Genomic DNA, 14,658 nt, shown 5'->3' on the forward strand with positions numbered 1-14,658 from the left:
TCTCATAACAGAACCACTTCCAGGCTTTGCCTAATTAGACTCTCTCTCTGACACCTGATGATAGTGTTCAGAGGGGACACGTGTAGCATCTGTCCATATTTGAATGAAAACAGTTTATTCTTGTTGAATCCTTGATCATTGTCCATTCATCTTTTTATGTTTCTCTTAATGACTGTGTTGGAATTTCAAAGTTTCTATGCAACTCTGGTCTTTTCATCAGGAATATTTGGAAATCCTCTATTTCAATACAGGTCTACTTTCCCCCCTCCCCGCAACAGCATTATAATCAATTTTGTGGGATAAGTTATTCTTGGTGGCAAGTATACTGTATATGTCCTTTGCCCTCTGGAATATTGTACTTCAAATTTTCCACTTCTTTACAATGGTAGCTACTAAATCATGTGTGATCTTGTCTGTGGCTCCTTGGTATTTTGATTCTTTCTGGTTCTTTGCAGTATTTTTTTTCTTTAACTGGGAAGCTCTGGATTTTGTCCATGATGTTCCCGGGAATTTTTATGTTGGGGTTTCTTTCAGGAGATGACTGAGAAATTCTTTCTATTTATTTACACTTTGCCCCCTGGGACTAAGAGATCTGAGAAGTTTTAAGATTTCTTGAAATATGGTATCTACACTCTTTTTTGGAGTCGTGGTGTTTAGATAGGTCAATGATTCTTAATTTTTTTCTCCTTGATTTGTTTTCCAGGTTGGTTGTTTTTTTCTATGAAATATCTCACATTTTCTTCTTTCCTGTTTTGTTTTGTTTTGTTTGGAATATAACTTTGTTCTAATATTTCTTGTTGTTTCATGGGGTCATTGGTTTCTATCTGGTCCATTCCAATTTTCATGGAGTTTGTTGTAAGGTTTTGTACCTCTTGTGCCAAGCTGTTTCCACCTCTTTCTTCCATAATTCTCATTTCTTTTCCATTTTTTCCTCAAGCACTTTCAATTTACTGACAAAAGTATTATTAACTAAAATTTTTTAACTCTTAAAAAAACCTTCTGATTCTTCTCTTCTGGGGATTCTAGCTGAATTTGTGTCCAAGCTATGGTTTCCTCAGAAGCAATGTGTGCAGTTACTTTGAAGTCATTCTCTCTTTCTGGATTTGTGTTTTAAGATTCCCTATCACCATGATGTAATGGGCAGATGAGAACAATTTGTTCCCAGGGTCAGGAATGCAGCTGAAGCAGGTACTTTAGAGTCCTAAAGAGTTTGATCAGACATTGAAGACACCAAGGTCACCTACTGCATCCAGGGCCATCACCAGTCAACTTGACTTTTGTCACAACATTGAACTTCAATGATTCTGAAAGAGAGTTTCTGCAACTCTGCCTCATGTAAATCCAATTCACATGTGAGCCAAGATATCATCTCAGGATGTCACCAATTCTCTTCGAAATAAAGGACAAACAACCACAGACCTCCTAATACCTCTTTATGGTAAGATTCTTTTTTATTTGCTCATTCTTCTAGCCTACTTCATGACTTTGGACTTGAGAGGAGGACTCTGTTGCACTTCTGGAGGAAAGTTCTAGGTGGGTCCTGTTGCTTCTTCCTTGGAGCATTGAGTTTTATGTTATCCTAGGATCTCGAGGGCAGGTTGGGGACTCGCAGGCTTGTAGGACTCTCAAAATGTGATTGCTGCCCCTGGTCTGATCTTTGCAATTTCCTATTGGGGGTTTCAATCTGAACAACAACCCAATGCTGCTGGACTCAATGCCTTGTCAGCCAGACAGAAAACTTTGTTCTTTCAGAGTGACAGAATTATAGGCTTCCATTTGATCTAAGATTCACTCCGGGTTATTCTTTGTGAATGCTAAAAGTTGGAACCCTCTGCTCCCGCTTGCTTCTGAACTTATTTTCTTGGTACATGGTCCAGAGCTTCCCTACCCAATAATACCCCTCCCTGGCATTCACCCCATTCTCAATCTGTCCTTAATCTATAAATTGGTACTGGAGAGTGCATCACAAAGCTGCCAACTGGCCCCTCTCTCCATCATTGTGGCTTTCACCATAATGGCTTGCATGGTGACAAGGCAATCCTTTTATACTTCTCTAACTGATTCACTATCCCACTTACCACAGAGCCTTTTCCAAATCTTATTATACTTCCTCAAACTTCCCTTAACTCCCCTCCCCTCTAAGCTGAAAATTTTCCTTCATATTTCACAGGAAAAACTGAGGTTATATGTGTATGTATATGAGTGTATATATATATATATATATATATATATGCACATACATACATATATATACATATGTATGAATAGACAAACAAGTACATGTGAGGCAAATAATTTCAAACAACACATAACACAAGATATGTAGAAAGATAATATTTGATGAGCTAGATATGTAATTCATTAAGTAACTACTTTGAAGCAGGTTTTTAAAGTCTGTGACATTCTCTTGGTATTTGGTTTTACAACCTTATGCTGTTACTTATCTTTATATGTCTATGTTCTATCTCCCCAAATTGAGAGCAAGTATCTTGTCTCATGCCTCTTTATAGCCCCTGCACCAAGTGCAATGTGGTACGTGCTTAATCGATACTTGTGGCTGCTAATAGTGAAAGGAGTCTTATTCATCTAAATACGAAAACCTAAAAAAGCTAGAGACAAAGTTTGGCATATGGCAAGATTGGGAAGATGATGAAGCTTCTTGAAAATATTAAAGTAAGGGGTTAGAATTAAGATTAAAGGCAAAGGAGTCAGAAAAACAAATAACTGAAAGATGAAGAAAATGATAAATTATAATAACATATTTTTATGGCCAGAAGTAATTTACTAAACCAATGTCTATAAAATGCCTATTTTACTTTTTTATGTTCAAAAGTGAAAGGAATAAAAAACAAATAGTCTTTGTCCAGTTAAAGAATTCTTTGCATGATAAATGTGTTCTAATAACACAATATTTCAGTATGTGCTCTTAGGAAAGAGTACTAGAACAAATTTGTTTAAAAAGGCACATTCAACTTAATATTAACATAGAAGGCAAAGTATTATGCCTGAGAAATATGTCTCTGGTTATCATAACAGATAGCTGAGTAACAAATGAACTTTAAAAACATTAAAAACCATAGCTAAAAAAACCTCCAAAAGAACAGTCACACCAAGAACATTTCCCTATTTTATGTGGTCGCTAAATCTAAAATTAAACGAAAATAAATGCTTTCTTCAGGAAGAATCTGGAGGAGCTGGCTGTAGCAATACCAAATATTATGACCAAAATATGCAAGTTTCTATTTTAACATTCATTAATTCATTAAACCAGTATTGTAAATTATCTAGTCTACTCCAGACAATGTGCTAGGATACAAAGGAAAAACCCCCCAAAAACCTTTGTTTCTGCCTTCAGGAAATTGACATTCTATGGAGGAGAAGGAAAGGGACAGAAACATATGTTCAGAAAATTAAAGACATGCAAAAGAGATACAAAGCAATTTCAGCAGGAAAGGCATTAGCAACCATGGGGATCACGACTGGCTTACTAAAGGAGGTAGCACTTGGGCAGAAATTTGAAAGACGCTAGGGATGAATAAATGATGCGAAGGTAAGAGGGGAGCATGTTGCAAGTATGTACCTCAAAAGCATACAGAAGTAAAGGAAGGAGATAGAATGCTACCCAGAAGGATTAACAAGCTGACCACTGTGGAATGAAAAAACAATTCATGAAATAGCAATAACATTCTTACATAAGCCTGGAAAAGGAGGCTGGATTTAGACAGAGGAGTCAAATGGTTAGACATGCTGTAATGATGTCAGCTTGTAAACAGCGCAGAAAATGGATTAGCCAGGGGAGGGGCAAGACGCAAGAAGATCAGCTAAGAGGTTACTGCAATAATCCAGCTTAAGTGATAGAGAACCTAAACTAAGATGGCAGGTATGGGAAGGAGAGAAGGGAATAGACAGGAGAGATGGAGGCAGAATCAAAAGGACTGATTGGATAAGATTGATTGTCAACTGAATAGGGAGTCAATTCTGAATCAGCTTTCTATGTCTACTCACATCCCTGAGTTGTTGGAGATCAAAATTAGCATTAAATCAGAAGAATAAAAAGAAGATATAAGTTACTGAGGCAAAGCCAACCTACCCTACTTAAATTTGCTGTTGACACTGAAAAATCAGAAACAGAATGGATGTTGACACAAATTATCAAGCTTTCCTAAGGAAGTTCACTGACATAAATCAATTGTCACATGAAAGAAGAGCCAGTTACAGCCAGAAAACACTTGCTCTCCTTGTCAAGTATAAGCGGAACTCTCTTTTAGAATACCAATTCATTGGCAAAATCTTACAAAGGATGGCAGAAGATTATGAGCAGCACTGTCATAAAATAGAAGGGAAGGGAAAAACATGTTTACAAAAGCTTGGCGAGATGACTTCACATGTATAATTGATATCATACTGCTTGCCTTAATATGTGGGGGAGAGGCAGAAGGGAGGGAGAAAGTTGGAAACTTAAACTTTTTAAAATGAATGCTATAAATAAATAAAAAAACTTAAAAGCCTGGCAAGATGCCCAATTAAGCAAAGTCACCCTAAAGATATTAAAAGATGAAACTGGAAGGAAAATAGGTGAAAAATGAAAAAGATCTATAAATGTTAGCCGCTATACACGTAGGAGAGCAATATTGGTGGTAACTCAATTTTGAGAATATCAATTCTCAAGGTATATGAAAGAAGGGTTAATATCAAAAGCTTTGAAAAAATCTCAGGCATCACTATTTCACACACACAGAAAAGGTGAGCAAAAAAATATCAGCAACTACTTATCCATATGTCCATTTTCCCATTTCTACAAAAAATGTGGTCATAGTCTGTATGTGTACCAATCAGATCCTTGATGGAAGTATGTAAAAGGAACGGACAGGCTTTTGTAAACACTGTTCATAGTTGCCCACATTTTTCAGTCCCATAAATGAGAGAAAAATACACCAAATATAACATCTTAAAGGGCATGTCTTTGTTGACAATAAATACAAAAAGAATTTGAATTAGTAGGGCAAAATACTGTCTATTAAAGGCTCTCTGCCAGCAAGGTGTTTCTTATGCATTTGTAAAATTTAGGATTTCTCAAAAAATATATGACATAGGTAATTTTGTTGATTAGTGATTAATATCTCTGATTATTAATGTCATGTGAAACTTAAAACAGGAATATAGATGCCTATCAAAGGTGTCTGTTGCCATCATGGAAGATAATCAGTCCTGAATCAATGTGAAAGAGGGATTCTCTATAGATGGTGAGATCCTTGATATGTTCCTTTTTGCAGATGGTACCCAGAACATTGCAGTTTCCTAAATGAGCTCTATAATCACTAAAAAAGATTTTGCCTAAGTATCTCTTTTCAAAGATGCAATGCAAGAAAGTTATTTACAGAGAGATAGTTTGGTAAAAGAGACACAAAAAATACTGAAGAAAATAATTCCAAAAAAAGCAGAATACAGACCCTCATTAAAGAAAACAATTCCTTAAAAATTAGAATTCGTCAAATGGAAACTAATACTCTATGAGATATCAATAAACAACAAAACAAAGGGAAAAGAAATAAAAAATGGAAAGTGTGACATATCTAATCAGAAAAACAACTGACCAAAAAAAAAGAAAAAAACAACTGACCTGGAAAATAGATTGAGGAGAGATAATTGAAGAATTATTGGATTAACCTGAAAGTCATGATAAAAGTCTAAATATCACATTTCAAGAATTTATAAAGGAAAACTCCATATATTTTAGAAACAGAGAGCAAAATGGAAATTGAAAGAATCCACTGATCACTTCCTAAAAGATCCCCAAAATGAAAATGCCCAGGAAGATTACAGCAAATTTCAGAGCTCCCAGGCCAAGGAGAAAAGATTGAAATCAGCCAGAAAGAAACATTCAAATGTCAAGGAGCCATAGTCAGGATTGCATAAGTTTTAGCAGCTAACGGAGCAGAGAGTTTGGAACATGATATTCCAGAAGGCAAAGGATTTTTTCTGAGTAACATGAATAGTCAAGTCAACTACAAAGGACTTTCAGATGCTATCCACTTCTAGAAAAAAAACAACCCGCTATGTGGAAGCATGCACTGTATGATTTCCCAAAAACATCTCCATCAAATGCTGACCTTCTCTAGTGCAGAGTGGGGAAAGAGGAAGACAGGGAGACAGCCTGGAACTGAAAATCCAACCAAAAAATAAGTAAAATAAATATATTTTTTAAAAAAGAAAAACCTCAGGAGAACATTTAGTCCAACTCTTCGTGTATAGATGATTAAACTGAGGCCCAGAAAGAAGAAGTGACATACCCAATTTTGAGTGGTAGTGAATTCAGGTCCTCTAACTACAACACCAGGTCTCTTTTTATCACACCAAGGTTACATCTTAAACTAATAGTTTTTTTAAAGTTAATTTCTTCAACTAAGGGATGCCCTTATTAAAAATTGAAAATTTAAGTGCAAAAGTGATTAAAAGTCAAGGAAAGATTAACTTAGGGTAGAATTAATCTAAGAAGATTTTCTTAGAGATGAGTTTAGTTTAAGGATATGATAGAGGTGAACTGGTAGATTACAAATTGAAAGTCACAATAGAAAGTATAAGTAATGTATTCAAAGAAAAGAAGAAACATGGCTATTTCCAGAATAATTTTCTAAGACAGCATGGGACATATACTTTGCAGTTTGTAACGCAGACCTTTATATTTCTTTATACTGCAACTTGTCAAATGAATTTAATGGAAAATTACCGGGTTGACCTGGAAATGGGGGAAGAGGTATCTCTTCATGCTGAGGTGCTAAGTTCTAAACACAGGAAAATACAATTTGCATTGTCAGATCCTGACCTGGAACTAGGAATACAGAGATCTTCTGGCCAATTGCCTGGAACTTTGCTCCAAACTTCATCTTATTTTCAGGATCATAGCAATGCTTCTATTTAAAACGGCAGATTTTGTTGGCTTTGTTGCCATTCCAGACTGAGTTGCTAAGGCTGTTTAAAGATTTAAAAAGGTGTGAAGTCATCTATTAAGGTCTCAAAGCCACAGAAAAAGGCAGCAGCTTGCCTAGCTCAAAAGGAGGGATAAAGCTGTATTCACCTATTGTTTCACCCTAACATTTTGGTTGGTTATGCTTGTAGGAAGCTCCTTTTCCAGTCACAGATTTCCTTACCAGTAAAACTGTTACTACAGCTCTTCTTGTGTAAAAGGATTATTGGACTGGAAGCTGCTCGTCAGACATTGCTACTGAAAGATGCTTCACAGAATGATGTTACCGGCATCACCATGTTTGCTGCAGAATAGGTTTTATTGGAAGTTCCCTGCCTGATAGAAGAAGAGATGCTAACAGCCTGAAATTCAAGGTTAAAGAGAGAAGGGAAAATACAGCCAGTCCAAATGGACAATGCCTCTGTCTTAGAAATTAGGGAGTCTTCTTTGGTGCTAAGAGAAGTTCAATATTTTTCTCTCTGTGTTCATTATAGATTTAGAAATCAGAGGAGAGTTACAGTCCAAAGAGGCACACTTGATCAGGTTTACAGAGGAAGCAAAATTGAAGTCCCCTGACTACAATGCCAGTGCTTTCTTCACCATACAAAGGTTGTTTGCTAAATTCTTGATTTTTTAAAAGTTTAAAACAATTTCTCAAGCTCTTACTAAAAACTGAAAATAGTAGTGCATAAATGATTAAAAGGAAAAATAAATTCTTGATGTCAGGGAAATCATGTGTTCAGTCTCTGTCTATATGCCTAGAGGTAGTTTGAGTCAAGCACAGTGGGCCCACCCTGCACTCATGATTGGGTCCTTGACACTGTTACTTAGGTTGTGATGCACTAGATATTGGGGAGACATAAATGGTAAGACTAGTCAACTGATTAGATATGTAGGACAAGGAAAAATCAGGATTTGAGAATAATTGTAAGGGTGTGAAAATGCATGACTGAAAGATGATGGAATCTTGGGCAGAAACAGTAAAGTTCAAAAAAAAAGGGGTGAAGTTTTTTGTGGAAGTGGAGAAAGACAGTAAGTTCTTTTTTTGGATATGCTGAGTTTGAGATGCCTATGTGAAGGATATCTGGTTTAAAATGTTCCATAGAGTTAGGTGATGGGGGACCAGAGTTCAGAAGGAAATTTAGGGTTGGATATATAGATCTGAGTGTTACTTGTACAGAGATGACAACTGAACCTGTTAATGAAGTCACTTAGAAAGCGTTACAAAGAGAAAAGAGTCTCAGGGCACACCTATAGTTAAGAGGCAAAATATGGATAATGATCTAGTAAAGGAGGTTGAAAAAAAGCAATCAGACAGGTAGAAGGAAAAAACCAAGAAAGAATCCCCAGAAGAGAGAGGAGAAAGTCTAGGGAAGGTAGTCAACAATTTCGAATGTTACAAAGTGGTAAAGAACAATAAGGATTAAGAAAATGCCATCAAGTTTGGGGGTCAATGATAAACCAGAGAGAGCAGAGTGATGACATCAGAAGCCAGGTGCAAAGGGCTGAAGAATGAGTGAGGGGAGAAGGAGAAGAAAGGAGAGTAAACACCTTTTCCCCCCCTAAAAATTGAATGGGCTGACTTGGTAGGCAGTGAGTTCCTTCCTCATTAGTAGTTTCCAAACCAAAGTTAAAAAAAGACTTTTCAGGCATGTTGTAAGAGAGGATTCTTGTTCAGGTGCAGGACGGCCTTTAAAGCTCCTCCCAACTCTGAGATAATATGACAACTGCCATTGTTAGTATTACTACTATTGGTAATTAGGGGCTCTGTTTCTATGGCTAAAAAATTCATCATTTTCTTCATTATGTATAACAAGCTGTTTCTGAAACACCCGAACTAACTTGATTTGTTAATTTTGGTTTTCCTTCCACGAAAGAAGCAACAATAAGGGAGAGAAATGATCAGTTACTAGCTCAAAAGGATGAGACACCTGGCTGTATTTAGGTTACCCCCAAATCATTACATGGCAAGATCTGTAAGAGAAAAAGCTTTTTCAAAATAAATGTTTCTCTAGTCAAGCTGCTACTGCACTAGACAACGTCAGCATATGGCCTTCGTTACTAAATGGTTCCTTTTAAATTGTACACGTACATGGTGCTGTAAGCATTGTACTGGCAAGTTAAATGTTAGAAGCTGACAGTAAAATAAACAATATCAATTTTAATGATCTAGAAGCTCAGGAAAAGATTTAGGAACCGTACAGTGAAATAAGGCACAATGTAACATCAAACTCAAATGATAAATTTCATGCTAATTATATTGCTGAAAACATCAAGGCAAAACTGAAAGTTTAAGGCAATCTAAATAACTGCATTGTAATCCTGTAATTAAATTTAATCAAAAAATAGAGTAGCAACAATTTAAAGAGGAAAGTGGAACAAAAGTAAAACCATTTTACTCAACACCAATTATAAGCAAACCACGGAGTAAACAATTCAACTGGCAACTTTCAGACATTTAAATAATGAAATTACTATTTCAGTTTCACTAATAAAGAATCTAGCGTATGTTTCTAAAACAAGAAAGGGGTTCATGGCCTCCCTTTTAATGCACTCAGAATACTCAGAAAATCAAATTCCAGGCAGAGTTATACTTTGACTTCTAGGTTTGATGGATAGCAAGCATCAGAAATAGCCTGGAAATAGAATGAAAAGAAATCAAATGTTTAACATAAAGAAGGCTCATTTGTAAAGTCTCAGAATAGAAGCTATGTGATGCAAAACTGCCAGTGCAAGCAACATATAAAAGTGACTATTTCAGCATTGGTAAAATCGAATAAAAAAATCTTCTTGACTTTTAATTACAGATCAATGTAAAAATATATGTAGGTCATTAACAAAGATCTGAAGGTAAGTTAGAGTTGTTTATTCACAGTAATACAACATATAGGTCATTCCTGGGCTATGGAAAAATATATAATAACATATATTTGATAAATGAAATAGTATGGTTTTTTCCTACATGTAAACACTGCCCTTAAGGAACTCAATAAGAACCATAGTTAGGTTGAACCCTATTACTGGGATAAAACAGTTATACAATTCACAGAAAAACGAAAATTTATTTCTGAGACTAATTTCTCTATTTCCTTTATAAAATGCAAGTTAATATTTGAACGGAAGCAAAAAGCAAATAAAATGCTAATAACAACACAAAAGAAAATTTGAAAATGCCAGAGTTAAGACAGGCAGTTGGAAGTAACAGCTGGGTTCACAAAATGACATATGTGAAGAGAAAAGAAAAAGGAAATGATGAAGAAATTGTAAGCATAAGCCATTTGCATACCGTCTTTGATTCATTCTATCATATCACACATTCTCACTTCAGGGGAAGAAAATTATAACTTGAGGAAAGAGGAGTCAATTACTACTTGCCTTATTTTTCTTAGCAAAGTGTGGAAGGGTCTAAACAGCTCAGACATATCTTCTGCCTTACGGTCCAGGTTCAAAGGTCCTTCAGAGTAAACTACAAGCCCACTGTATTCAAGATACAAAAGTTCCTATTTTATACGAACACTGAATAAGTAAAATACACAAGATAAACATCTAAAATAATATTTAAATTGCTTATGTGGATTTATATCCTTATGCATTGTCCTCACTACTAGTTATTTTTTCATTTTTGTGTGATGATTTCACTACTGAATTTCATTTAATGCAAAGAAAATTATCAGTCCTTCAACCAAAATGAGAATCTAGTAAAAACAAAACCCTAAAGAATATATTACAAGTTCCTTATTTTTTGAAGAATAATAACAGTTTACATTTAGAACTTTAAGATTTAAAAAGTGTTTTAGCAACTCCGAAGTTGTCAAAGTAGGTATTATTATGTTCATCTTAAAGATGAAGAAACTGAAGCCCAGAGAGGTTAAGTGATTTGCCCAAGGTCTCCCAACTAATTAGGAGAAGTGTGATGACTTCAGTGGTCTTTCCACCATATATCCCATGGCTTATTTATCAAAATTTTCTAACTACTTAAAAATTATTACAAACTTAGCAGCCTTCAGCAAAATAAACATTAAATATACAAATACACATAAATGAGAATTTAAATGATCATATGTGAAACTATATAACATTTCATTTAAATTATCTACTTTTTGTAAAAAAAAAAAAAAAAATGACAGGCTGAGCCATTAACTTTACTTAAGTTACAAACCTTCAAAAGGGGAGGAAGAAAGAGGTAATCATGAAGAAGAAAACCTCCTGACTGGTCCTATCTATCCCCAGAGATGTCAGGGGGCATGTGGAAAAAGAAATTGCAGAAACATTCTCATATGTTACTTTCTATCTTTCAAACAAATCATTTACAGTTTTTCCATTTTAATAACAAAGAAACCTTTCCTTCTATTTTCTGGTCTCTAAAAATCTAGCAGAAAAGGATCATGGCAGTCTCATTTTCTTTAGTGAAAAATATCTGCATATATTAATCTTTGTAGAGATGCAGTAGGTAATACAATATGCTTTAATTCTTATTTTGGTGTTTCCTTATTTCCATTTAACAGCCAATTTTGTAAATAGGAGGACTTTGCCTTCTACTTTACCAAAGTATCCAATGTAATTCCCTCCACATAACAGGGATGCCATAGATGTGACTGACGACATTATGACTTTTCCTTACAAAGGTAATGGCTCATTTGAAGAAAAAAAGAGTTTGAAAATAAAACGAGAACTCTTTGTTGACTGCTTCAGGTTTGATGTTAATCAAACCCCTAATGTGAGACTATGCATCTAGGATGTCTGGCTGAAGAGAAACATCGCACATCTTGACTTCTGTTCTGTTGATTGTAACCTGAATTGTAACACTTACTGTGTAATTTAGAAGATTCAATTGCTGGTAATTTTTACTGTGCTTTAAATTTGAATCAAAACAAATTTAAAGAAGAACTAGGCAGAAAGGGACAAGAGTAGATCTAGTCAGAGGAAGATGAAATTTTGTTAAAGAAAGGTAAATTTAATGACATTGAAGCTCTTCCCATTTCTTTTGGTATGTTTTATGACATATACATTTACTGGTGAGCCTTACTAAGTTTACAGTGAGTAGAAGATGACAACCTGCCAAGACTGAAACTTTAGTATCATGGATAAAATCAGATATTTCTGAGGTGAGGGGAGAGGGAGAGGGCGGAGAGAGGGAGAGAGAGAGAGAGAGAGGAAAAAGGGTTGATAACATTTTCATCTTTCACCCAATAAAGAAAGAGAAACAATATCTACTCTTGAAAATCCTGAGCAATGTAGGGAAAACTGACTGGAGATGCAGAAATGGGAACAACCTTGGGAAAAAGTAACTGCATTATCTTGGAGTTCGTAATAAAAGACAAAAGGGGAAATGAATAGATAGCATGAAGCCTGGACTTTAAGAAATCTACTGAAAAATTAGAATTCCACAGCTAGACATTCTGAAAGCAAATGAAAGCTCACATCTGAATAGCTCCATAAAATCTGCAAAGTGCTTTAATACATTCTTATCTAATTGGATCCTCCTAACAACCTTACGAGGTAGGTACTATTACTATCCCCATTTTAAGATGAGGGAACTGAGGCTCAGATAAATTAAATGATTTGCCCAGGGTGACACAGACAGTAAGTGACTAATGTGAGATTAGATGCAGGTGTTTACATCAGCAAAACTGGGGCAGGGCAAAAGCCATCGTTATTTTTAAAGAAAGTGAAAATATGGGTCCTAAGAAGTACAGTCAGACTGCTATTTACTCCTGGCATCATTTTAGAACAATCTGTTAATCAGATACTTTAGAACAATTTAGAAAAAAAGATCCTTAATAGTAAGTCACACCTAAATAACTTCATATAACTATCTATAGCTACATCAAACATCTCTATAAATATACAGTGGTGTAAAGTATTTCTTTGCAGCCATCCTGTAGGAAGGCAATACGATTATTGTCATAAGGAAAATGAGGCACTGAATTTTTAGATAACTAGTCCAGTAGTCCAGTAGGAAGGACTAGAGAGGAGACTTGAACCCAGGTCATCTTGATTATAATTCCCAAACATTTTCCATAGATGTGGAGAACTGTAATTCCCATCATTCAAAGAAATACTGACAGTACTGCGTGATGCGTTGGATTTCTCATGTTGGGATTAAGAAGGCAAGGGAGAGACGACTCTGAGCCACACTGAAGCAGAAGACACTGGCTGCTGCCCAAGAATCAGAAATCTAAGAGAGCTCTGAACAGAAGAGACAAATGACAGAGATAGCTATCTCTGGTGGTGGTCTAGGGTCTCTACTACACAGTCAGCATTCAGGGGAGATGTGAAACAGAGCCAGCCTTCTACTATTTATTGTTCCTTATTTTATCCCTAGATTCTCTCTCTTCTTCTAACTGCTCCCTAGATTGGACTGAAGGTCCAAAGAGTGCCTCTAATAAAAAAGGAGAAACTTGATGACCATGTGCCTGTCCTATCATTAACTTCCCAATTTGCAGTAGTTTGAATCATTGCTCTTACAAGTCTCTCTATTAACAGCTTCAGCTGCTGCGTGAGTGAATCCAAGGATGTGACCCCATAATTCAGCTCATCTGTCTAGACATGAGTGGGTATTGTGGACATAAAAATGAAACAGAGTGAACTTTAAAGAGATAACATGCTGCTTGCTTTCATTAACCTGGATACTGGAAGAATTTTATACATATTTCTAAAGGTTAGAAAACTCTACTAATAGACATTTACAGGGCATCTTTAATAAAAATTGTTTTCTGCATGACTGAGAATGTTAATTATAGTCTTGTGTAATTTATAATTTCATAGTTTCTTTTCCTAGCAGCCTGGTCATCAGATATAGTAATTGCTGAAGTCTTCCAAAGCAATTTAAATGGACACCTCTCTTTTCTTCCTTTGATTTGTAGATTGAGCCCTTTGTGCTCATCTACAATTACCTTATTTACTTCCAGGTCTGCCATTTCTTATTTGACATTCTGTTATATCCATCTTTACCTTTGTCCCTTCAAAATCTAGACTCCATTCCTACTTAAAGTTGGAATATCCCACCTAACTTTGTTAACTACTTTCCATAAAAAGGACATGAGAGATAATATCAGAGGATGAATATAGGGAAAATGTTGCAATCTAGGAGACATCTTCCTGGGTGGCCAAAATTCTGACTTGAAAAGCTTAAAATTTGTTATTTCAGAGACTTTATAGTATGATAATGTAGTATATTATCCCAGTTCTCTATCAGTACATGGCTTTTCTCCACACCAACACTAGATGATTGTAAAAGTGAATAATTTGAAAAGAATTTCAAAGAAAATGTGTTTCTAGCTTCAGATTGACTTTTAAACCATGTCCTTGGCTGGTATAAGTTATTATATTATATTCTACTGCAGTCCAAACATTTATCTGGACACACTTTATTTTAGAGGAGTACCACCTGGATATGTTTTACTCATTTCTTGTCTGAGACTAGATAAAGGTCCTTGAATATAATCTCAGGATGATGGAGCCAAAAAGTGAACTTAGAACTAAGAGGGAAGTAAGAATTTTGAGGGTGATACTAGATAAGTGATTAATCTATTTCTTTTAAAAAAGAACACACTTACTAATTCCTTTACTTTTATAAGTTGAAGTACAAAGATGGGGGAGGAAATTCTCATATTTAATTAGAAACTGGCTTGACTTCAAAGTAAAAAAATTTGCTTAGAAAATGAGATTTTGCCTTGATGCAACTAATAAGA

The 14,658-nt window shown here is 35.4% G+C and overlaps 1 protein-coding gene across 8 annotated transcripts in view; it reads right to left on the reverse strand.

Moving 5' to 3' along the window:
• Positions 1-14,658, reverse strand: part of ZFYVE28 (zinc finger FYVE-type containing 28) — a 199,205-nt gene that overhangs the window by 92,739 nt on the left and 91,808 nt on the right. For 7 of the 8 annotated variants that reach the window (XR_011969423.1, XR_011969422.1, XM_072620033.1 and 4 more), the window contains exon 7: positions 10,340-10,441. The exons of the other annotated variant lie outside the window; for it this stretch is intronic. Coding sequence is in view for 5 of the 7 variants with exons in the window: in XM_072620033.1 (XP_072476134.1) it covers positions 10,340-10,441 (102 nt within the window). In the remaining 2 variants the exon portion in view is untranslated. The remainder of the gene's footprint in view (positions 1-10,339; positions 10,442-14,658) is intronic. 8 annotated transcript variants of the gene reach the window in all.

This window comes from Notamacropus eugenii, chromosome 6, assembly GCF_028372415.1.
Source record: "Notamacropus eugenii isolate mMacEug1 chromosome 6, mMacEug1.pri_v2, whole genome shotgun sequence".
NCBI classification, from domain to species: Eukaryota; Metazoa; Chordata; class Mammalia; order Diprotodontia; family Macropodidae; genus Notamacropus; species Notamacropus eugenii.